At 45.1% G+C, this 25,465-nt stretch overlaps 1 protein-coding gene across 9 annotated transcripts in view; it reads right to left on the minus strand.

The window, feature by feature from the left end:
- LOC140212342 (tropomyosin alpha-3 chain) overlaps window positions 1–25,465 on the minus strand; it is a 79,463-nt gene that overhangs the window by 14,641 nt on the left and 39,357 nt on the right. For 3 of the 9 annotated variants that reach the window (XM_072283063.1, XM_072283049.1, XM_072283085.1), the window contains 7 exons: window positions 24,637–24,770; window positions 17,470–17,587; window positions 16,421–16,491; window positions 9,489–9,564; window positions 5,750–5,812; window positions 2,215–2,284; window positions 868–946 (listed from right to left, as the gene is read on the minus strand). In XM_072283063.1, coding sequence (XP_072139164.1) covers window positions 868–946; window positions 2,215–2,284; window positions 5,750–5,812; window positions 9,489–9,564; window positions 16,421–16,491; window positions 17,470–17,587; window positions 24,637–24,770 — 611 coding nt within the window. Of the gene's footprint in view, window positions 1–867; window positions 947–2,214; window positions 2,285–5,749; window positions 5,813–9,488; window positions 9,565–11,652; window positions 11,729–16,420; window positions 16,492–17,469; window positions 17,588–24,636; window positions 24,771–25,465 lie in introns of all 9 variants that reach the window. The other 6 variants (XM_072283056.1, XM_072283095.1, XM_072283069.1 and 3 more) reach the window with 3 other exon arrangements.

Genomic DNA, 25,465 nt, shown 5'->3' on the forward strand with positions numbered 1-25,465 from the left:
ACACAGTCTGCATGAGGGCTTGGACAGCTTGGGAGAGTGGCCAAAGTGATAGGTGGAAAAGGAAGTGTGGGGTTATGGACTTCAGTGCAAAGACTAAAAGGTGGGGATGGCTTTCTAAATGGGGAGGGGTTCAGAAATCAGAGGTGCAAGGGGAATTGAGAGTCTGAGTTCAGGGGAAGCCCCCACAGTCAGGGTGCGTGGCCGCCCCCCAGCACATCCTCTGACTGTGTTGGTTGTTACACAAACAACACACTTCACTGTACATTTCGATGTACACGTGATAAAGAAATGAGTCTGAACTCTGCAGGCAGCACAGGAGATCGGACTGAACCCTGGTCAGTGCAGCTGAGAGGCAGAGGCTCCAATGGTTACTTGATTAAAACAGCTTTTGCCTTTTGTGCAGACTCAGGGTCATGAAACAAGAGCACGCCAGGAGCGGTTTTTCCCCTCCACAGGTGCCGTCCGACTTGCTGAGTTCCTCCAGCATTGTGTGCGCGTCGTTGGGAAAGTCTTGAGAGCAGTGGCTGAACACAGCTGCACCGTCTGGACTATATTGAGAGCAGGGTTCCCACCGACAGAGGGTCGAAGCTAGTGCTGTGTACACACACACACACACACACATATGCACATGCAAGAACACGGGCACACATGCACTCCACCACATAGACCCGAAACACAAGGATCATGGAGGTTGTGCCAGATTGTGAGCAGAAGCTGTTACACTGTGAGATGGACAGGTCACCACAGGGGTGTAGGTTAGTGTTATGTGCCAGCCGTCACTGATGGTCATCCGTGAGCTGGACTCTGCGGTTAGAAACCGAGGTGATGCACAGACAAGGGCACGAGCGCAAACAGGTGGATATTTACATAGAAGTCATGTCATTCAGGGCATGGTCCAGCTCCTCGCTGATGGCTTTATACTTCAGTTTCTGAGCGTACAGTTCATCTGGCGGAATGAACGCACAACGGCAGCAGCGGCCAGAGAATGAGAGGAGGTGGAGAAAGGCAGCAGTGGGCGCAGATCCAGAGGAGAGGAAAGAGGAGGCATGGGGAAGGAGAGGGTGAGGGTGGACAGAAGGGAATGAATCAAGAGAAAGAAAATGTGAAATGTTATAAAAGGAAATAAAACTGGAGAGAGAGAGAGAGAGAGATATATATATATATATATCAACCACTTGAAATGGAGGTAGCAGACAAGAACAGTTCAGTCTCTAACAGAAAGTGTGCCTGACTGTCTGTGTGCATGTGCACATGTGGTGTATACACTTAGGACGCTTGTGTGGCTGCTGCGGATGTATATCTGTAACCCTGAAGTCCTCATGAATTTGTAATTTTTGTAAAACGTAATGTAACAAAATGGGGTCTAAAAAAATCCCAAGATACTTTTCTGGTTTGCATGGGAAACGTACACAAGTCTATGTGTTTTATGGGAGGAAGTTGTTTTCTCATGACACACGATTTGTTTTATGGCCAGATGTTTTGACAACAGAGGGAAACAGGATGGGGCTTCTAAAGATCAAATGTCAGAACAAGATAATGATGAAGATCACAGAGGAATATAAAGGACCACCCCAATTACTGTCCTCTTGTTTAAAAAAAAAACGTTTATAAGTGCTTTGGTTGAAACGCAAGATCGGAAGCTGCTCTGCAGCATAATGTTTGGACCACTTGCAAGTAAAGTGATAAATGCACTAACAATGTGATCCACTCTGAAATTGTTGTATTTCGTTTCTTTATATTAGGAGACCTAGCGGAACGGTACACACCGTGCAGGTGTGCAGATGCACATGAATGCATTCATACACATACACGACACTGTGCATTGTGTGTGCGCGCAGGCGTGTAGACCGGTGTGCAGATGCACATGTATGCATTCATACACATACATGTACATACTCATTTGCTTCTGTCTATGTGTCTGTAGATGCCAACGTGCCCAAATCAGTGTTGGGGGGGGGATGAGGGGACTCCTTGGGACGGTGACGATCTTGAGGTACGACAGGGAAGCTCATCCTCACTGTGCACAAACTGTGATGCAGTGGAAGTTGAAGGTGCAAGATTCATATGGGATGTCTGATGATGTGACAGGCACCGCACAAATGCAGATGCGCTCTGATATCACTATCACCAGACACACTGGGTGAAGTGTATACTAGGCTGATCTTCACTCACCGGCCACCAGGGTCAGACCGAAGCAGCGACAGGCCCACATACCTTCTAAATCGTCGATGGTCTTCTCCAGCTTCGCTACGGTGCGTTCTGCAAACTCAGCGCGGGTCTCAGCCTGGGGCGAAATGGGCAATATTAGTGTCACTGGCACAGTAACTTGTGCCTAATTATCATCTCCAGGAGCATCTCCCTCCTCCCCTCATTTTAATCGAACTGCACACCAAGCTACCAAAATTAAATATATCAATCCAGTGAACATATGCTTGGAGCAAGGGATTAGCTTTATGGAGTTTATTTAAGAAAAAAATGGTGAGGGGTTCCAGAATCTTGGGCTTGGGTGCCACACCCTCCTCCTCCAAGCCCATCTACAAGTTTGCTGAAGACGCCACCATTTTGTGGGGCTGGATCTCAAAATACAATGAGTCGGAGTACAGGAAGGAGATAAGGGAGCCTAGTGACATGACGTCATGACAACAACGTCTCCCTCAATGTCAGCAAAACAGAGAGCTGGTCATTGACTTCAGGAAGCAGAGTGGAATATACAACCGGTCTATTAGTGGTGATGGTGAAAGCCTCAGGTTCCTGGTCTAAATATCACTAACAATTTGTGCTGGTCCAGTCATGTAGACTTTGGTCAAGACAGCACAAAGCCCATACTGTCTCAGAGGATTAAGTAGAGTTAAGAAACTGCAAGGGTAAAAAGATCCTGATAGGGGAGCTATATACAAACAGTAGCCAGAATTCGGGCTACAAATCACAACGGGAAATAGAAAAGGCATGTCAAAGGGGCAATGTTACAATAGTCATGGGAGGTTTCAATATGCAGGTAGATTGGGAAAATCAGGTTGGTGCTGCATCCCAAGAGAATATTTGTAGAATGCCCATGAGATGGCTTTTTAGAGCAGCTTGTGATTAAGCCCACTAGGGAACAGTAATTCTGGATTGGGTTGTTATCTGATGACCCAGATTTGATCAGGAAGTTTGAGATAAAGGAACCCTTGGGAGATAGTGATCATAATATGACAGAATTCACCCAGCAGTTTGAGAAGCAGCAGCTAAAATCGGGTGCATCAGTATAACAATGGAGCAAAGGGAATTAGAGGCATGAGAGGGGAGTTGGCCACAATTGATTAGCAGGGTTTGGCAACAGAACAACAATGCCTGGTACTTCTGGGAGAAATTTGGAAGGTGCAGGAAAGATACAGCCCTAAGATGAAGTAGTATTCTAAAGGGACAATGTAGCAACCGTGGCTGACAAGGGAAGTCTAAGGCAGCTGAAAAGCAAGAGGGGGCGTATAATATAGCAAAATTAGAGGATTGGAAAGCCTTTAAAAACCAACAGAAGGGCAACTAGAAAAGCAATATAAAGAAAAAACATAATAGTTAGCTCTCCAGTAATATAAAAAAAAAAGGATACAAAATGTTTCTTCAGCTATGCAAAGAGTAAAAGAAAAACGAGATTGGATATCAGACCCCTGGAAAATGATGTTGGAGAGGAAGTAATGGGGACAGAGAAATGGCAGAGGAACAAGTATTTTGTGCCAGTCTTCACTGTGGAAGACACTAGTAGAATGTCATAAACGCAGGATAGTCAGGATGCAGAAGCAAGTGTCATCGGTATTACTAAGGACAAGGTGCTTGGGAAGCTGAAAAGTCTGAGGGTAGACAAGACACCTGGAACAGGTGGACTACACCCCAGGGTTCTGTAAGAGGTGGCTGAAGAGATTGTGGAGGCATGAGCTCTAGATTCTAGAATGATTCCCGAGGACTGGAAAATTACAAATATCACTCCACTCTGTAAAAGAGGGAGGCAGAAGAAAGGAAACTATAGGCCAGTTAGCCTGACTTCAGTGGTTGGAAAGATGAGCGAGTCATTTGTTAAGGATGAGGTTTCAGGGTACTTGGAGACGCATGATAAAGCAGGCCAAAGTGAGCATGCGTTTCTAAAAGGGGGAATTTTGCCTGACAAATCTGTTGGAATTCTTTGAGGAAATAACAGGCAGGATAGACAAAGGAGAGTCAGTGGATGCTTTTTTTGGATTTTGGCAGGAGGCAAAAGAGTGGGCCTTTTCTGTTTGGCTCGGTGAGCAATGGTGTGCTGCAGGGCTCTGTGTTGAGACCACTTTTCACGTTGTATGTCAATGATTTGGATAAAGGAACTGATGGCTTTGTGCCAAGTTTGCAGACGATCTTAAAAGTGGAAGGGCAGGAAGTGTTGTGGAAGCAGCGCATCTACAGAAGGACTGACAGACTGGGGGAATGGACAAAGAGGTGGCAGATGGAATATAATGCATAGCCATAAACTTTGGCAGAAGGAATAAAGGTGTCGATTATTTTGTAAATGGGGAGAAAATGCAAAAATCACAGGTGCAGAGGAACTTGGGAGTCCTCGTGCAGGATTCCCTAAGCTTCCTTAACTTGCAGGCTGAGTCGACAGTGGGGAAGGCAGATGCAAAGTTAGTGTTCATTTCAAGAGGAGAGAAAACAAAAGCAAGGTTGTAATGCTGAGGTTGTACAAGGCATTGGGCAGACTACAAATGGAGTTTTGGGCCCCTTATCTAAGAAGGGATGTGCTGACATTGGAGATAATCTAGTGGACAGCTCTGGGCCAGTACTCACCAGAGTTCAGAAGAACGAGGAGGGATCTCACTGAAACCAGTCGAATATTGAAAGGTCTAGATTTAGTGGGCATGGAGAGGATGTTTCCTGAAGTTGGGGAGTCTAGGACCGCAGGGCAGAGCCTCAGAATAGAGGAATGCCCATTTAGAACAGACATGAGGAATTTCTTTAGCCAGAGGTTGGTGAATCTGTGGAATTCATTGCCACAGACAGCTGTGCACACCAAATCATTGAGTATATTTAAGGCTGAGGTTGATAGGTTGTTGATTAATGAGTGTCAAAAGTTATGGGGAGAAGGCAGGAGGATCAGCCATGATGGAATGGCAGACTTGATGGGCCAAATGGCCTATTTGGCACATCCCCAGTGACACTCATTAATTTTTGCCCCACAGAGGAAATCCTATCTGCCTGCATCACACGATGTGGCAACTGCTCTGACCAAGACCACTAGAAACCGCAAAGAGTTGTCAACTCAATCTCGTAAACCAGCCTCCCTCTCTCCACCCACCAACCCACCTGGTCTCATCTATCTCCTGCTCCCCCTCCCACTTACTTATTTCTTCCCCCACTTCTCTTCCGGCTCTGAATTGTTCTCTGTTTATTCCTCTCCATGGATGCTGCCCGACCTACTGTTCCTCCAGCATTCTCTGTGTGTTGCTCTGGATTTCTGGTGTCTGCAGAATCTCTTGTTTGAGACACTTAAACTCTCGATCTCTCAGCCCATGTCATCGTGCTCTTTGCACCCTATTACCTACCTGCACGCACTCTCCCTGTAACTCTAACACTCATTCTGCAGTATTTTCCTTTTGTATCTCAATGTATTTAAACATGAAACCAACTTCTGGATGGCATGCAAACCAGGCTTTTCACCAAATCTGGCTACATGTGAAACAATAAACCAAACACCAGCTATAAACATAATGAAATATGCCCTGAGGAATCTTATTCATTGTATTCTCACCTCCTTCAGCTTATCAGTCAGGAGTTTGATTTCTTCTTCATATTTGTCTTCCTTTTGAGAGTACTGGAAGAGGAGGGAAAGGGAGAGAGAAAGAGAGGTTCAATCAAGTTACTTAATTTGTACCAAGTTACTCATTGTTTGATGACAAAAAGACAGGGTTGATGAGATGCTCTTCAACCAAACCTGTGTGCATCATCCCGACACCGGAAAGCCTCCCCCCACCCACCCCACCCCTCTCACACACTCCTTGACAGCTTACCATGGCAAGGCCATATCACTGAACCTGTCTGCATCATCCTGACACAGGAAAGCCTCTCCCAACTCCTCTCACAGTTTACTGGCACTTTTACCTGCTGCTGTCTTCACCACCACAGGCATAGAGTCACACAGGCCCTTCAGCCCAACTGGTCCATGCTGACCCAGATTCCCACCTAAGCTTGTTGGCCCACATCTCTCCAAACCATGCCTATCTTTGAACCTTTAAAATGTTGTTACAACCACTTCTGGCAGTTCCTTTCATATATTAACCACCCTCTGGGTGAAAATTTTTCCCCTCATTAAATCTCTTCCATCTCACCTTAAACCTCTACCCTCTAGCTGGTCATTGCCCAACCTTAAGAAAATGGCTGCGTCTATCTCTGCCCTTCATGATCCTATACAGCTCTGATGCTCAGCTCTCATTCTCCTGGAAATAAAGTCCTAGCCTGCTAAACCTCTCTCCATAACTCAGTCCTTCCAATCCCAGCAACATCTTTCTCAATCTTTCCAACTAAATAGCAACTTTTCTAAAGCAGGGCGACTAAAGCTGAACAGAATTTCCAAGTGTGGCCTCACCAAGAAAACATGACATCCCAATTTCCCTGCTCAGTGTGACAAAAATATGTTCTAACTCTGGGCGTGGCTCCTGTGTGTCGGTGTGGGGCTACAGACTTTGCTTCCTGTGCAGGAGGAACATATGAATGGTTTAGGAGAACTCTGTGAAGGGATGTGGTGAGGGTGATGGCGTGGGTGTGGCTGTGGGTACAAAGGCATGTACAGACACAGAATAAAAAGGAGATACAATGAGAAATGCACAGAAGGCCCAAAATAGACAGCAGTGCTGAGTGACGTGAGGACTATGTAATTAAAAAGGTGGGAGAAGTACAGCTTAAAGGCCGTTACAGTGACTAGCGAAGGCTGATAATAATACAGAGACTCAGGAAACTAATGCACAGTCACCTTCTGCCTTTCAAATGCACATTTCCTCATCTGCACAGACTGCCTCACTGGGCCAGGGTTGGTGTCGGTCTGTCCTGATAGCCTGTCTGTCCTGGGATGGGACGATTTGAAGCACCAGTCTAGAGATTTTTTCCCTTTACAGCCCCCACTTCCCCTTTCTGGGCCACGTCTCAGCCATTCACACAACACATCACTGTTCGAAGAGCTGCCAGAGCCCTAGCCAAGATATACCCTCAAACCCCACCTTGGAGAAAAGTCTGTATAAATGGCCATGATGAGGCTACTCTCAGGTTGGAGAAACAACACCTCATACTGCGTGAGTACCCCTCAACCTGATGGCGTGAACATTGATTTCTCCAACTTCTGGTAACTTTTTCCCCTTTCTCCATTCCCACTTTATTTCCCCACTCTGACCTCTTCTCCTCACCTGTCCATCGTCTCTCTCTGGTTCCCCTCCTCCTTCCCTTTCTCCATGGCCCACTCTCCTCTCCTGTTCGGCTCCTCCTTCTTCAGCCCTTTACCTCCCAGCTTCTCACTTCATCCCCTCCCCCACCCACCTACCTTCCCCCTCACCTGGTTTCATCTATCACCTTGTATTCCTCCCCCTCTCCCCAGCTTCTTATTATCTGGTTTCTGTCCCCTTCCTTTCCAGTTGTGGCCTGAAATCTCAACTGTTTATTCCCCTCCATTGATCCATTTGTGTATTTCGCTCTGGATTTCCAGCATCTGCAGAATCTCCTGTTTAAAGATATCTTGAAATGCTGAAACGTTCAGGAATGTCAAAACTGCAGAAACAGAGTTCACCGCTCAAGGATAGACATTCAATCCCTCTGCTCCACCGCCCACAATTCTTCCCACAAAACCTCCAATCCTCTTTCTCTTTCATATTTCTCTATATTTTCCATATAGAACATCCTAACATGCTGCATTTCTGCACAGAACAGAAACTGCACGGTAGCGAACAGGAAGGCTCTACGACCTTTAGTCAAAACCGTCCAATGCCTCAGCAGCCTACGCCATTAAAGACACATAGACAGAAGGGTGCCAGAGTATGGCCAACAATATCATAAAGGATCCCCCCTACCCTGTTCATGGACGGTTTACCCTACTCCCATCAGGAAGGAGGCTACGTAGCACCTATGCTAGAACCACCACACTCAAAAACAGTTACTTTCCCCAAGGCTGATCAACACCTCTACCCAGTAACTCCACCACTACTTTATTATTTCCTGTCAGTCACCTTATGTACAGCCCAGTGTCACTTTTTGGACATACAACAATCTGCCATCTTACGTATTTATTGTGCTTTTTAAAAATTATTGTGTTTTTTTTTTGGTGCTCCAGATCCAGAGTAACAATTATTTTGTTCTCCTTCACACTCGAGTACAGGAAATGGCATTAAACAATTTTGAATACTGATAGAAAATGTCTGCATTTGGTGTACTTCCTATTTAATTCCCCTGGCAGTCTCCTGATAATGGAGTTACAGGTCTACAGCAGACCCAGATGTGGGTTCCAGGGGTGCAGTTCTGCATCAGTCATCGAGGCAGAGATACAGGCCCTTTGGCCTAACTCGTCCACCCAAGCTAGTTCCACTTGCCTCAAAACCGTTCCTAGCCACAACTGTCTTAAATGTTGTAGCTGTACCTGCCTTTACCACTTCCTCTGCAAGCTCATTCGAGGTTCTCTTTACAACTCATGATCTCAGGACTATTACCTTCTGCAGAACTTTTGCACATTGGTTGTTGAGGACTTTGTGTGTCGTTTTTTTGTTTATGCTATTTATTTTCCTGTAAGTGTAACATAAGTACTTTGATAATAAAAATTTAATTGACTTTCCCCACAGAGGGTCAAAGTCAAATAAATGTTACTAACCTTTCCCCTTTCACCTTAAGCGCATGCCCATTAGTTTTAGACTTCCCTACCCTGGGTTGAAAGATTGTGACCATCAACCTTATCTAGGCCCCTCACGATTTTATAAACCTCTCCAAGGTCACCCCTCCTACACTCCAGGGGAAAACAGTCGGAGCCTAACCAGTCTCTCCTTCAGTAGTCTCCCCTCATAGCTCAAGAACCTTCAGTCTCCGTAACATTCCTGAGCCCAAGTATGGTAAATGCAGGAGAAACAGCAAATTTTGGTGGCGCCTGAGAGAAAAGCCACTCCAAAGATTGAAACAGAGACAGAGATAGGTCATTCGGGCCCTCGTGCTTGGTCTGTTTGATACGATTACAGTCGATCTTTTATCTTATTGACACTTTCCTACACTAACCCCATGTTGCTTGGATACATGTAAGCCATTATATTCCATCCCCACAAGTCTTATCATTGCCAATCACACACAACAAAGACACCTCAACAGAAAACCAAATTACACCCTTCATTAAACACTGGCTAGGGTTGAACAAGTTTGATTAGACTGTATTTGACTGACTTTGTGTACAGAGGATGCTTTGAGATCTTCTTGTGAAACACACAGATAGGAAAGGGGAGAGGGAATTCTGGGGAAAAGGACAAGCCTACCTTCTCAGCCTGGGCTTCCAGTGACTTGAGATTATTTGTCACATTTTTAAGCTCCTCTTCTAGCTCTGCACACTTGCTGTTGGTGCAGGGAAAGGAAGGAGTGGGGGAAAGGGGAGTGAGCAACACAATAGAGGACAGAACAACCACCAAATGACATAAGGAAGGGAGGAAGGGAGAAAGCAGAGAGAGAGAGAAAGAAGCAATCAATAAAGAATGTGGCATACACAAAAACAAAAGCTTCACACACAGGAGGGTATGCAAAACAAAATCAAGTGATCCATTCTCAAAGCTCTGGGTGTGTTTTTCCAGTAGTTGTCCTGCAATGATTCAACATATCACTAACACACATAAAATGCCAGAGGAAATTAACAGGTCAGGCAGCATCTATGGAGAGGAATAAACAGTTGGTATTTTGGGCCGAGACCCTTCTTTGGGACTCCTCACCTATGTTGCTGGCACTGTAACAGCGTTATGCTAATGACTCTGCCACCATGCCAATTAGTGGCCTCAGAGAAACCCAAAGGGCATCTCTCACGGAACTCTGTCACACCCAAGGTAGCACTGGAGGGAACTAAAAAGTCTTCAATATTGGGATGGGAGAGCACAGAGATGAAAGGTTTACGATCTTGCAACCATTGCTTTTTAAGTCACTCTCAACTCTTAATTTACATTTTTTAAGATATGAAATGTCTGATTCCTATATAAAAATAAATAAAAACAGCTCAGGGGTGTCAGAGTTCAGCATTTAATTCCAACGTCCTCTGTAAGAAAGTCTGTACATGTGGGTTTCCTTCCACTATTCATAACTGTACCGGTTAGTAGGTTAACTGGTCATTGGAAATTATCTCATGATTAAGCTAGGGTTAAATTGGTGAGTTGCTGGGTGCATTCATCTTCAAACAGAAAATTAAACTAATTGGGTCTTTGCCTAATTTCTTACAGCACAGAAGGAACCCCTTTGACCCTAGCCAGTCCACAGAGAACTAATCCCCTATTTCTATGTACCCCTGCAGTTTGATCACTCCTACACATGCAGATTAACTCCCTTTGGATTCTTTTTGCCACTAGAGGGAGGAGAGAAACGGACAGAACAGAAAGGACACAGACACACCAGAAGGAGGGAGTGCAGACAGACAAGCGGGCAGGATGAAGGTCGATGATGGGTGCAGTGGGAGGGACATGTCAGTCACTAGAATTAGTGATTAGGGTAGAAATCATCTCTACAGAGGATTAGACTGGATGTGGATGAAAGAAGGGGAATTAACATGTGCAGTTAGAAATAGTTTTTTTTAAAGCTATAATGTAAGCTCTTGACGTACTCTCAGTGGCCACTTTATTAGGTACAGGAGTGGAACCCAGTCTGGTCTTCTGCTGCTGTAGCCTGTCCCCTACAAGGTTGGACACGTTGTGCATTCAGAGATGCTCTTCTGCACACCACCGTTGTAACATGTGGTTATCTGAGTTACTGCCACCTTCCTGTCAGCTTGAACCTATCTGGCCATTCTCCTCTGTCCTCTCTCACTAATGAGGCATTTTCACCCAGAGAACTGTCACTCACTGGATATTTGTTGTTTTTGCACCACTCTCTGTAGACTCGAGAGATTGCTATGTGTGAAAATCCCAGATCAGCAGTTTCTGAGATACTCAAACCACCCTGTCTGACACCAACAATCATTCCACAAAGTCACTTAAGATGACATTTCTTCCCCAATCTGATGTTTGGTCTGAACCTCTTGCCAATGTCTGCATGCTTTTATGCATTGAGTTACTTCCACATGATTGGCTGATTAGATTTTTGTATTAACCAGGTGTACAGGTGCACCTAATAAAGTGGCCACTGAGTGTATATTGGCCTCATTCCCATCTCTGTGTTCGAGCCACTTTTTTTTTAAAAACAGATCTCTTCACGCCTCCAGCTGTGAATCAACAAAGCAATACCTGTCGCCATACCCAACGGTCCTAGAAAAGTCTAGATTTCAGTTTACAGAAACTGCAGCTGAAACAGTATTAAATTAACCACAAGTAACATTTCAGGTTGTAAGAATAATTATTTGACAGTCAAAGTGTCACATGCAGCAAAACAAAGCCTCCCCCTCATTTCTCCCCAAGTTTACAGGGAAACAATTCAGCAAGTGAGGAAAGAAGAGCAGAAAGTGTCCAGTACCTTTTCCTCTAACGCGAGTAAGGTTTTCAAAGACTGATCCCTGCTTCTAAGTTCCTCCTCCAATTTCCGCAAATTGCTGTTAGTGTCCACAGGGTACGTGCAAGAGGGGTCATGGGTCAAATGGGATGATTTGATAATGAACAGCATGCAAAGAAACCAGAGAACAAAAAGGGATACAAGGAAAAAAAAAGGGGAACACAGTCATGATGAGGTTTGCTGGTCCCGAATCCCGAGAACATGTAACACTGAACAAGAGCAAGTTAAAATGGGAAAGGTTCATGGCGAGATGTCACTTTCCCTCGAAAGTAGGCTTGGCCGCTGGTTGGGTGAGTGAAACAAGCAATGGCATATCACTGGAGAAGTTCACATCTCCGTCAGCTGACCGACAAAGGGCCTATGGAGAAACCCTACTGCTGGCAGAGGGCTGAACCATACAGACAGCCGGGTTTGGGTTTGAGTCCCTTGGGAGTGATTGGTCAGACAATTCCCATTTAGGTTGAGGTGACGGTGGGGTCATATTGCCCCAGGTGAGGTGGAAAGGTAGTGTTGGGTGCCCACCCGATTACCAAGCAGGGACATGGATCTGTAGGGACCGTAGGGTAGCATTGTGATACAATGCTATCACAGCTCCAGCGAAGGCATGTATTAGCTGGGCCAAAGAGTCTACGTCTGCCTTGTATAACTCTTACAATCAGGTTCCTGACACTCTCTGCAAGGAGTTTGTACATTCTCCCCATGACTGTGTGGGTTTCCTCCGGGTGCTCCGGTTTCCTTCCTCAATCCGAAGACGTACTGATTGGTTAATTGGTCGCGAGTGTAATTGGGCTAGAAGAACCCATTACCATGCTGTATCTCTAAATAAAATAATTAGATTTAAGGGCTGGTGTTGGTAGGTACTGTATTTACTCTGGAACCAGTCTCCTAGACGGTTGGACCAGTATGGGAAAGGAGCACACTTAAGAGTTAGGGAGATCACAGGTTAGGTCTTAGATTTCTAGGAATACCGAAGGAGCTGAAGTTAGCCTTCCAACAGTCCCAGCCATGAATCCAACCTAGGAAATGCCTCTAGTTTTGCATATAGGCAGGCTCTCTTTGCCGAGTAGGCAGTGGCTCTGGATTCAAACCTCAGTCCGAGCAGGGTGAGCTGGGAGAGAGAGGAGCTGAATGCAGAGGCTGGGAGAGGAGGAAGGCCCTGCACACCATGCCAGAGTTAACTGGGTTGCCGTCACTGCTGTTGAGGCCCTGATGAGGGTCTGGTACCATGGATAAGTAACACCAGAGGTGCTGGTCATCAGTCTCAGTCAGCAGCTCTAGGTAAGGCAGCGGGGGAGAACAGGAAATAGGGAATGTTGGGCTGGCATGTAAAACAAAGCAACTGCACCTGGGATTAATGTCGGTGAAAAAGATTTGATTTCATCTCAGGAAAGTGACACATTCACCACCTCAAGTCTTGAAAATCTAGTTGGTTTCCACACTCTGACAGTAGATAGCCCCCAATAACCAGGGGTGCGAGGAACATCCCCAGGAAAACAGCGGAGTACAGCAACACCCACATCATTAGGAGCCCCTGAAAACAGATCAGGCACTCAGTACCTGGTCCCTTGTCCTTTGAGGAGCTTCACTCGCCCTGAATAGGTCGTTTTGTGCTTACATAGCTGCTCTCAGAACAGTGACAGCCGTTTCCTTGCCCTAATGATTGCCCGTCCTTTGAAAAGCCAGCCCTGTGTGCTAAGCAAAGTGCTGCAGCCTTGGGGAAAGCTGCAATGAGGAAGGGCCCAACAAGCCACTCGGTTCAGGGGATAACCAGAGACGAGTGATAAATGCCAGCCTGGCCACTGACACACTCATTCCATTAATTAATTTACAACATAGAACAGTACAGGCACTTCAACCCTCAACGTTGTGCTGATACTTTAATTTAAACTACCCCAGGATCAAACTAAACACCTAAAGGAGTCTCTAATGTATCTGCCTCTCCCACTACTGCTAACAGCGCACTCCACACACACACCACATTGTGTAAGAAACCAACCTCTGCTATTTCCCCAATGCTGTCCTCTATAATCACCCGAAAATTATGTCCCCTCATATTAGCCATTTCTGCCCTGGGAAAAAGTCTCTGGCTGTCCTCTAGATCTGTACCTCTTATCTTCTGTACATCTCTATCAAGTACACCTCTCCTCCTCCTTTGCTCGAAAGGAGAAAGCCCTAGCTCGTTCAACCTATTCTCATAAGACATGCCCCCTAGTCCAGGCAGCATCCTGGTAAATCTCCTCTGCACTCTCTGTGTAACAGATGGGCGTGGTTCCAGATCAGTAAGGTTCCCGCTCAGAAGTGCAATGGCATTTAATCAGTTGAAACAGGCCTGGGTTCAATTACTGATATTGTCCGTAAGGAGTTTGTACACTCTCCCTGTGACAGCGTTGTGCTCCGCTTTCGTCCCACATTCCAGAGACATACAGGTTAGTCAGTTAATTGGGCAGCACAGGCTTATTGGGACAAAAGGGCTTGTTACTGTGCTGTATCTCTAAATAAAAATAAATTTAAAAATCTTATACCAGCATCTGCACAGAAGGGAATCCAAGTAACTTTAGGGACAAAATAAGCACCGAGATTAATTGTAGTTTCTGATCCATGGGTACAGCACCTACTGCCAATCCCTGATTTCCTTCCAACTGAGAGGCAAAGGTGGTCAATTCGGGGAGCAGTTAAAAGTCAACCATCGCACCGTGGATCGGATGTTATACTGAAGGAACTTCGATTCCTGAAGACCATTAGTGACAATCTGGTAACAGGAGATTCACTTTGATGACAGTTAAAGACTAGCTTTGTCACGTGTACATTGAAGCATACAGTGAAACGTGCTGCTTGCATTGAATCAGTGAGGATTGCGCTGGCCTGCAAATGTCATGGGCGCAGCATTCTCATATCTTCCTAACCCGAACCCAGATGTCTTTGGAATGTTGGGGAGGGAAGAGAACCAGAGCATCCACGCGGTCACAAGGAGAACGTAGCAGTGGGAATTGAACCCCGATCGGTAATTACTGGCACTATACAGCGATTGCAGTAACTGCTATGCCACTGAGCCACCCTAAAGATCAGCTTTACCTATGCTAACTTTCCTTCCAAATTGTTTGAATTAAATATTTAAAATCTTGGTAACGCTCGTGCAGCCAGGGGTGGGGGAACAGAAGCAGAGTTAACAGGTCAGATCAAAGGGCCTTCATCAGAACAGGCAGCGGAAGAGTGGGATCACTTCCTTTTCCACAGAAGGCAGGAAATAACAACAGCCTGGCCGAGGTTGAACTGGGAGCCCTGCAGACAGAGCTGGAAGCTGCGTGAGACGAGATGTACCGAGCAATAGCCTCGTCCTGATGCAGGGATTCGAGCCAAACGTCAACAGCTCCTTTCCTTCCACAGATGCTGCTCAACCCACCGAGCTCTTCTAGCGCATTCTTTTTTTCCCAAATCTGATGAAGTGTCTTTGACCTGAAATATTAACTGTTCCTGTATTCACAGATGCTGCCTGACCTGATGCTGGGTGTTTTCAATATGTCCTTTTTTTGTTCTAGATCGCCAGCATCTGCAGCTTTTTAAAATTTTCTTTTTTGTTGGGGGTTCCTGGTGACGATGGATTCAGATCTCTGAAAGATCACATTATTTATTTAGAGATACTATGCGGAAGAGGCCTGTTTAGCCTACAGAGCTGACAACCCAGCAACACACCTCTTTAACCCTAACTTAATCACAGGACAGTTTGCAATGACCAACCAACTTACTAACTGTTATGTCTTTGGACTGTGGGAGGAAACCCATACGCACATGGGAAGAGCATTCAAACTTTCCTACAGAGGAAATGCTTAACTGTAATAGTGTCACACTAACCGCTACACTACCATGGCTGCCCATGGAACCCTGGACCATAACATACCTACCCACAATGCACTGCCTCAGTAAAGCAGACAGTATAACCGAAGCAACACACATCAAAGTTGCTGGTGAACGCCGCCAGGCAGCATCTATAGGAAGAGGTACAGTCGATGTTTCAGGCCGAGACCCTTCGAGACCCTAGTCCTGACGAATTTCCAGCATCTGCAGAATTCCTCCTGTTTGCGAGTATAACCGAAGGCCCTGCACCTACCCCAGACACCTTCTTTTCTCCTATCCGCGCCCCCCCCCCCCAAAAAAAATCAGGTAGAAGATACGAAGCCTAAAAGTAGGTAGCTTCTACCCTGGTGTTATGAGACTGTTGAACAGTCTAGTATGCAACAGTGTCCATCTTGTCATATTATGAACACAATGTTTTATTCACCTTAATACCTTAAAACCTTTAATCAAGTCAGACCATAGCCTCTAAGTTCCAGACAGTATAAGGCAGTTGAATGGCACTCCTATACAATAAGATGGATCCCTGACTTCACAATCTACCTCATGGTGACCTGCCTGCACTACACTCTGCAACTGTAACACTTTATTCTGCATTGTTATTGTTCCTCCCTTGTGCCACATTAACGTACCGTTGTGAGGAAATGATCAGTATGGATGGCATGCAAAACTTTTCACCGTACCTTGGTATGTGTGAGGTAAGAAACCAGTTTTCTGATTATACTGTAGACAAGTGGTGCTCTACTGAATCATAAAATACGCAGTGGGAAACCAACCAGGTTTTCAGAATTTAACTTTTAGACCCATCTTCCAAGCAACATGCATTATGAGGAACGCCCATGCACACTAGCAAACAAAGGGGTGGCTGGAACCAAATACTTACGACTCTGTCACCTCAGCGCGCTCCTCAGTCCGCTCAAGATCACCCTCAATGATCACCAGCTTGCGGGCAACCTGCAAGAAAGATGGGACACGTCAAGGTCAACTGGTTTCCAGTTAGGAGGCGTGCCCACTCTTTAATTTTCCATAACACTTTGTGGGTGTTGTTCGCGTGAGATGGGAAGGGGAAACAAGACCTATTCCCACTCTGATGGGAATTAAACACCAAGGAGTGCTAATGGGAGGCTGTAATCGCAGCACATTTTGACAGGGAATTTCTATTATAAATGTGAGTGGAGCAATACTGGCCCACAATGCCAATTTAAACGGCAAATCTGCCTGCACATGGATCTCTCAATTCCTTGCCAGAAAGTTGTTGGTCTGCCAGCACATCGAGATGTCCGTGGAGGAACGGTGCACGTTCCAGGCCGCAGAAGTATATGTTGCGGGATGCTCCGCAGCCACTGCAAGGGCTCGGTGGGGAAGGACCTCTTCCGCTACTGGTGAGGAAACCCCTTAATTATTGCCGTAATGTACCACCCCCAGGGTGGTGGTGGTGGCAACAGCGTTATTGGTTTTAAACTGTAATTTAACACTAAATACATGGTCTATGAATTTAACCAAGAAAAAGTGTTGCACGAGTTATTCTTGTAAATTTTTTAAATTAAAAATAAAACTTGATTGGCTAGTAACAAAATTCCCTCTGTGCCTATGTGCCTCAAATAAGGGACGGAATGGCCTGCACCTGCTTCTATTTCTTATATCCTTAAAGGGGCCCATTTGTCGAGCTGTGCAGATAAACAGCTGTTCCATTCAACTGCTCTACATCGCTGAGGCTCCTCCCATGTTTAACACATACAGAGGGGATGAGTGCCTGGAATGTGCATCTAAATTTAAACTTACCTCTTTAATTTTAAATGCAACACCCTCTTCATAACAACGAAAAAGTTCTTCTGAAAAGGGAAACTCCAGCTGAACAGCAACGTTGTCTGCCATGTGCATTATTACCCTAGCCTGTGGTCACCCCTCCACAGAGCCAGCAGCCTCACTCACCTCTTCATACTTGCGATCTGCCTCCTCTGCAATGTGTTTGGCTTCCTTCAGCTGGATCTCTTGCAGCTCCATCTTCTCCTCGTCCTTTAGGGCACGGTTCTCAATCACCTTCATTCCTCTGCGAGGAAAAAGAACAGACTTTTAGTCAGCTGCAGGCCTTCTCTGCTGTACAGCCCCCTGAACAAGCACATGTTTACCCCGCCGTGGAGCCAAAATCCTCGTAGCAATGGCTATCCTAATGTGTTTGGTCCTGGGGTTGACAGCTATTGAACTTGGTGGCAGAGGGGGATGTGACCAGCCTAGTCTCAGGCATGGCTGTTGCATACGGGACATCATTCAAATCTTCAACTTTAGTCTTTCAAAAGTGACAAAGAGTAATGTATACACAATGCCGGAGGAGCCCAGCAGGCCAGGCAGCATCTATGGAGAGGATAAACAGTTGGCATTTTGGGCTGAGATCCTTCATCAAACCTGTGGAAAGTGGTGGAATGGAGTTCGAGGACAAGAAATTGGTAGGTGATAGGTGCGACCAGGTGAGTGGGATGGTGGATGGGGGAAGGGGGGGATGATGTAAGAAGCTGGGAGGTGACAGGTGGAAGAGGTAAAGTGCTGAAGGAAGAATCTGATAAGAGAGGACTGTGGGCATGGAGTAAAGGGGAGAAGGTGATGGGAATGTCATGTCATGAGGATGAGGAGGAGAAGAGAAGGAGTGAGAGGGTAACCAGAATGGGGAGGGTAAAAGAAAAACAGAATTTGGGGGGGGGGCAAGAAAATGGGGGAACAGAGTGGAGTGATTATCACAAGTCAGAGAAATTGATGTTCATGCCATCAGGTTGGAGAATGCCTAGCTGGAATATGAGGCATCCAAAGTAAACTTATCAAAGTATTTTTGTGTTACCATATATTACCTTGAGATTCATTATTCATTTTCCTGCAGGGATGCACAGGAAAAAAATACAACAGAATTTACTTTCTTTCTTTTTCAATCCTTTTATTAGTTTCAAAATATAAATATGACATAATAATAGTACAAAGTTATTGGGAATACATTGTTATAATTAACATGAGTAATTATAAAATCAAATAATACTTAATTGACAAAACGCGCAATCATATAGGATACCAATGAATAATACAGAACAAAAAGAAATATCTAGACAAAAATCATGAAAAAGGAAAAAAAATAATAACCCCTCAAAAAAAAACAAATCTAAACAGAATTAATCAACTAAACTAAAAAAAGACCTGGGCTGTTTTAACAGTAAAAAAATGGGAGAAAAGAAAACCTTAGTGTTGACGACTCCGTTCCTCTCAACCAACACAACAGAGAAGTAAAATAAGTTTGGAAATGGTCAAATTATATCATATGAAAATGCTGAATAAATGGCCTCCAAAGTTTTTTCAAATTTAATGGAAGGGTCATAAACCACACTTCTAATTTTTTCCAAATTTAAACACAACATAGTTTGTGAAAACCAGTGAAATATAGTAGGAGGGTTAATCTCTTTCCAATTCAGTAAATTGGATCTTTTAGCCATTAAAGTAAGAAATGCAATCATCTGACGAACTGAAGAGGTTAAATGATTTGATTCTATCATTGGTAACCAATACAACAGAATTTACAAAAACTATACATAGCAAAGACTGACAAACAGCCAATGTGTAAAAGACAAATTCTGCAAATAATAAAATAATATTGAGAACATGAGCTGTAAGTTGTAGAATCAGTTCAGAGTTATGGGAGTGAAGTTATCGATGCCAGTTCAGGTGCCTGATGTTTGTAGGGTAGTAATCATTCCTGAACCAAGGCTTCAGTCACTCCTAGTCGATGGGAGTATGACAAGAGGGCATGGCCTGCCTTCCACTCTGAGTTTGGTCTCATCATGGAAGTAGAGGAGGCCTTGGACAGACATGTCGGAATCGGAGGTCAAATTGAAAATGGGTGGCCACCGGGAGATCCTGACTGTTGTGGCAGACAGAGTGAAGGAACACAGAACACAGAGAGGCTGTGGGTGGGGAAAGAATCAGTCACCTGATGGTCCTTACAGTTGAAGAACTTATTATTCTGTCTAGGCTCACACATACTCACGGACTACCTGGACACACTCACAAGGGAGGATACAAGTCAATTGAACCATAACTCATGCACCTGATAGGCTACCATTCCCCACTTTTGCCACTGGTGATGCAGCCAGTCCATGAAGTGCTACAGAGCTTGCCCGTACCACATTGTGAGTGAAGTGAGCACTCAGCCCTTCAATACAGTTACAGCCTGTCAGCTGCCTCAAAACACACATTCCCCAGGTTGGGGCAGGAACTATTCATAACTTGAACAGTCTGCAAGTTGGACATGCAGACATGAACTAAGTTCCCAGCCAGCAGAAGATGTCTGCAGCCTTGCAAACACTGGCAAATTCATCCTGCTGGTCTGTCCAACTGCCCGTTCATGTGGACAGGCACATGTTGGGCATTCATAAACTGAGGAAACACCTGTAACTATTATCCCATATTCCTTGATGCCGTGACTAGGCAGTTAGGATAACACTTTTCAGGGCCAGCTGCAAGATCATGGTTCAATTCCTGCCACTGTCTGTATGTTCTCCCTGTGACCATGTGGGTTTCCTCTGGGTACTCTGGTTCCTGCTACATTCCAAAGATGTACGTGTTAGGGTTAGTAAGTTGTGGAAGTGCTACGTCAGTGCCTGAGGTATGGTGACACTTGCAGGCTGCCCCAGCACACCCTCAACATATTCCACTGCATGCTTCCATCTACACATAACAAAAGCCTGCCTTCTCCTCAAAAATATCCAACAACTTGCTTCTGCACCTCTCCTCATTGTGTAGATTGCTGAGTGAAGAAACACAGTCTCCTCATTGTTGAATGAAGAAGCCTCTCCTCACATCGCTCCTCAATTTCTTGTGACCCAAGTCCATCAACCCCAGTCGAGAAGCCCAACCAGGGGAAACATCCTCCTCACATTCTGTCTGCTTAGTCCTGTCAGCGTAGTGGTAACACAACACTGTTACAGCTCAGGGAGTCAGCGTTCAGAGTTCAGTCCCGGCATCCTCAGTAAGGAGTTTGTACATCTGCCCCGTGGAATGTGTGGGCTTCCTCTCACACTCCAAAGGTGTACCAGTTAGTAGGTTAATTGGTCACTGTAGGTTAGGGTTAAATCAGCCTTTGTCAGGGGTTGCTGGGTGTGAGGCTCGAAGGGCCTATTCCAAGCTGCATCTCCAAGTAAGTGAACTTTATAAGTTTCAGTCAGATCCTCTATTTTTCTAAGCTCTGGGAAGGCCAGAAATCCAGAGCCCATGTATTTTAAATGTACACATCAGTATTTTTCCCATGGTCACACAGAGCCACTTGCTAAGCAATTTACTTAGCCATTCCCGGCTGTGGCATTGGAGCTACCTGGCATGAGTGTCAGAAGTGAACTACTTCTTCCACTGTGAAGCCCTTGGAGTAGTGAAAGAGGCTGAAGAAATGCAAGTTCTTTCTTCTCTACAACTGAGTCCTTGGGCTTGCACAAGGAATGAGAGAAGGTCATGGCTCCTGACCCAGCTTACCACCCAGTGAACAGTGCACAGAACCGTGTGCATAGGGGGAAATGGCTTTGACCGGCTCCTTTCATAATTTCAAAGTACATTTATTATCAACGTATGTATGTACAACCTTGAGATCCATCTTCTTGCAGGCAGCCACAAAACAAAGAAACACAACATAACCCATTAAAAACCCCACACAACAAAGACAGTCAAACAACCAACCTGCAAAAAAAAAGGAACAAATCATGGAAACAATAAAAACATAAACAAATAACAACACAAAACGTGAACCACAGAGTGACCGAGAGTGAGTCCACAGCCGCAGAGCCAGTTCAGCGCTGAGGTGAGTAAACCTCACGGAGTAGCGAGCTGAATACCGGTTCATCAGGGTGCGTCAAAGCACTTTATATGCAAAATTCTGTCATAGGCAGCAGGAGAAGCCAAGTTGTGTTTACTGTTCTGTGCACAAGTTTGGAGAGGTATTGGTACACTATCACAAGCATGGGGGTGTGGGGGTGTAGACAACACACAGAATATACTGTGGACTAGTCAAGACAGTGAAGTGACAGAGTGAAGAAAAGACAACCACAGAGACAAGTCCAGGATGGTCCACAAGGCGAGCAGTAGCATTCTGTTGCTGAGGTAGGGCAAGGGTTGTGCAGGTCAGTTCAAGAACCTGATGGTTGTAGGGAAGTAGCTGATGGAGTGGGATTTGAGGCGCCTGTGTGGGGTGGATCGGGTCAGCATGCCTTACTGAGGCATTACAGTTTGGGTACCTTGCCTGATTTGGCACCTGATTAGTATTGTGCTTAGTGATGTGACCATGTGCTGACGCATCAACAGTGTGAGCACTGCTCCAGAGAAGGGTTAACACATTGAATAGGCTGGTGAGAACACAAAGGACAATGCTTCATTTGTTTGCTCCACAGTGTGAGTGGTACAAGCTGATAACAACAGACTGGAGATGGCCTTGACCCAACAGCAAACTTTCCACATTAAACTGTCTGAAAAACAAAGTATTTCAGCACAGCTTTCCCCAGTGACTCAAAGCCAGGAACTTTAACTAGCACTGTGTACAGCAAGACAACATACTTTTGCCTTGTAACATACACAAAATTCTGGAGGAACTCAGCGGGTTGGGCAGCATCTGTGGAAAGGAATAAACAGTCGACTATTTGGACCAAGACCCTCATCGGGAATAAGTCACAAACAAGAGAAAATCTGCAGATGCAGAAAGTCCAAGTAACACATACAAAAATGTTGATGGAACTCAACAGGCCGGGCAGCATCTAGGAAAAGAGTACAGTACCCTTCCTACCAAAGGGTTTCAGCCCGAAACGTCAACTGTACTATTTTCCAAGATGCTGTCTAGACAGCATTTGCAGTCTGACCATTTTTCAGCTTTTTACTTCACCGATCACCTGCAACGATTACTCCTTCCCCTCTCCCCCACTTCTTATTCTGGCTTCTGTCCCCTTTCTTTCCAGTGCTGATGAAGAGTCTTCACTCAAAACATTGACTGTTTATTCATTTCCATAGATGTTGCCTGAGCATCCTGAGCAGCTGCATCACGGCCTGGTTCGGAAATTGCACCATCTCGGATTGCAAGACCCTGCAGCGGATAGTTAGGTCAGCTGAGAAGATCATTGGGGTCTCTCTTCCCACCATTAGAGACATTTACACCACTTGCTGCATCCGTAAAGCAAACAGCATCATTATGAAGAACCCCACGCACCCCTCATACGAACTCTTCTCCCTCCTGCCATCCTGGCAAAAGGCACTGAAGCATTTGGGCTCTCATGATGAGACTATGTAACAGTTTCTTCCCCCAGGTCGTCAGATTCCTCAATACCCAGAGCCTGGACTGACACCAACCTACCGCCCTCTACTGTGCCTATTGTCTTGTTTATTATTTATTGTAATGCCTGCAGTGTTTTGTGCACTTTATGCAGTCCTGGGTAGGTCTGTAGTTTAGCGTAGTTTTTGTGTTGTTTTTACATAGTTCAGTGTAGTTTTTGTATTGTTCATGTAGCACCATGGTCCTGAAAAACGTCGTCTCCTTTTTATTGTGTACTGTACCAGCAGTTATGGTCGAAATGACAATAAAAAGTGACTTGACTTGACCTGCTGAGTTCCTCCAGTATTTTGTGTGAATTCCCCCAGGTTTCCAGCATCTGAATCTCATATTCAGATATTCTGCCTTACTGCACAATAAAAATAAATATAACGTATAGCAAAGAAACGGACAATTTATTCCAGCCGGATCTACACCCCACAGGTTATTGTCATTCTGACCTATCCTTTCTGCTTCAATGGATCGATGCAAATCATTCATTTAATCAACCGTTTATGGGATGTCACTGGCAACTTATAGACCATTGCCTCTGAAAGGAGGGGCAGAGAAGTCAATAAACTTGGTGAGTCTGGAGTTATGAATAGGTCAGAACAGGTAATGAAGGCAATTTTTTTTCTGGTTATCCAGAAGTTTTGCGTTTACGTTTTTTTTAAATGTACAAGATGACAAGAGGCTTTGGAGAGCCTGTGCCTTTTTCCATAGGGTGGAAATGGCTAATATAAGAGGGCATGAATTCAAATTATTAGAGAAAAGTATAAGGGGGATGTCAGAGGTCGGGTTGCTGTTTTTTAGAAAACACAAAGCGGTGGGTGCTTGGAACACCCCGCCAAGGGGCATTTAAGAGACTCTTAGATAGGCACGTGGATGAAAGAACTATGGAGGGCTATGTGGGACGGAAGAGTAGGTTCAAAGGTTGGCTCAACTTCATGGGCCAAAGGGCCTGTTCTGTACTGTTCTATCTTCTAAAAGTCAGGATCTAAATAATTTCTATTCCCCAGCTGCCATGGTGGGATCCAAACATTTGAAATGAATCAACAGCACAGTAACTTAACTAGTTTACTCTCATACCCATACACCTATTGTAGAGAGCTACATGTTTTAACCATCAGAGGAAAAAAACAGAAACGCCGCCAAAAAAAAGCAGCTGAATGAACTCGGAGTCAGGTGGCATCTGTAGAGAGAAATGGACAGCAGATGTTTAGTGCTGAGACCTTTCATGCCCACCACTTTGAGGTACATTTCCTGTGTGCACTTTCTTCCTCAAATGCTGCCTGACCCGCCGGAGGATCAGAAAAGGCTGCAGAAAGTTGTAAACTCAGCATACTCTGTCATGGGCACTAGCCTCCCCAGTATTGAGGGCACCTTCAAAAGGTGATGGCTCAAGACAACGGCATCATTAAGGACCCCCACCACCCAGGAGAGGCCCTCTTCTCATAGCTACCTTCACAGGAGCTAGGACTAGATGCACACTCAATGTTTCAGGAATAGCTTCTTCCCTGTTGTCATCAGATTTCTGAAGACAATGAACCACTATCTCACTATTTTTGTTCTATTTACATTACATATTTAACTTAAAATTTTACATTTTTAATTGTTTGTATTTTATTTTATATTGATAGTATATTTTATGTATTCCACTGTATTGCTGATGCAAAACAACAAATTTCACAACATACGTCAGAGATATTAAAGCTGATTCTAAGTTCCTCCAGTGTTTTGGTTTCGTTCCGGACTCTGCCAAGAAACAAAGCCTCTTTCAGCCTCACCTCTCGCTTTCATCTGCTGCCTTCTCAGCCTCCTCCAGTTTCTGCAGGGCCGTGGCCAGACGCTCCTGAGCGCGGTCCAACTCCTCTTCAACCAGTTGGATGCGGCGGTTCAAGGAGGCCACCTCCGCCTCAGCCTAGGCAAGGAGGAAATGAAAAACCAAAAAGTGAGTGATGGCCCAATTTTTAAAAAATATATAAACCTTTTTCACCTGGACCTGTCCTCACACATCAGCCCCATCCTGTTTGGAATCAGGATTGTGAAAAGCACTACGTAAACGCAAATCAAAACAAACAGTATTATTAAACACCTCTACGTTTCTAGCTTCTGCCCCCTTCCTTTCCTATCCTCATGAAGGGTCTCAGCCCAAAACCTTGACTATTTATTCCTCTTTGTAGATGCTGCCTGACCTGATCAACTTCTCCAACCTCTTGTGCGTCTTGCTCTATATTCTGTATTTTTTTTCTTTTTACCACCTGAATGTACTTGAGTCATTCTGACTGAATGGTGTGCAAGCATAAGCTTCTAACAATTTATTTAGAGATACAACACAGCCCTTCTGGCCCAACATGCCTGTGTTGCCCAGTCAAATCCATGTGACCAGTTAATCTACTCGCCCCTGCATCTTTGGACCGTGGGAAGAAGCTGGAACACCTGGACAAAACTCACGCAGTCACGGGGAGAAAACATACAAACTCCTTACAGACAGTAGAGGAATTGAACCCAGGCCTCTGGCGCTGTGGTAGAGTTACACTACCATGCCAGACACACCATTTTTCACCGTATCTCGGTCGATATGGCGATACTAAACCATTACCAAACCCCTTTAAC

Source organism: Mobula birostris, chromosome 2 (assembly GCF_030028105.1).
Source record: "Mobula birostris isolate sMobBir1 chromosome 2, sMobBir1.hap1, whole genome shotgun sequence".
NCBI lineage: Eukaryota > Metazoa > Chordata > Chondrichthyes > Myliobatiformes > Myliobatidae > Mobula > Mobula birostris.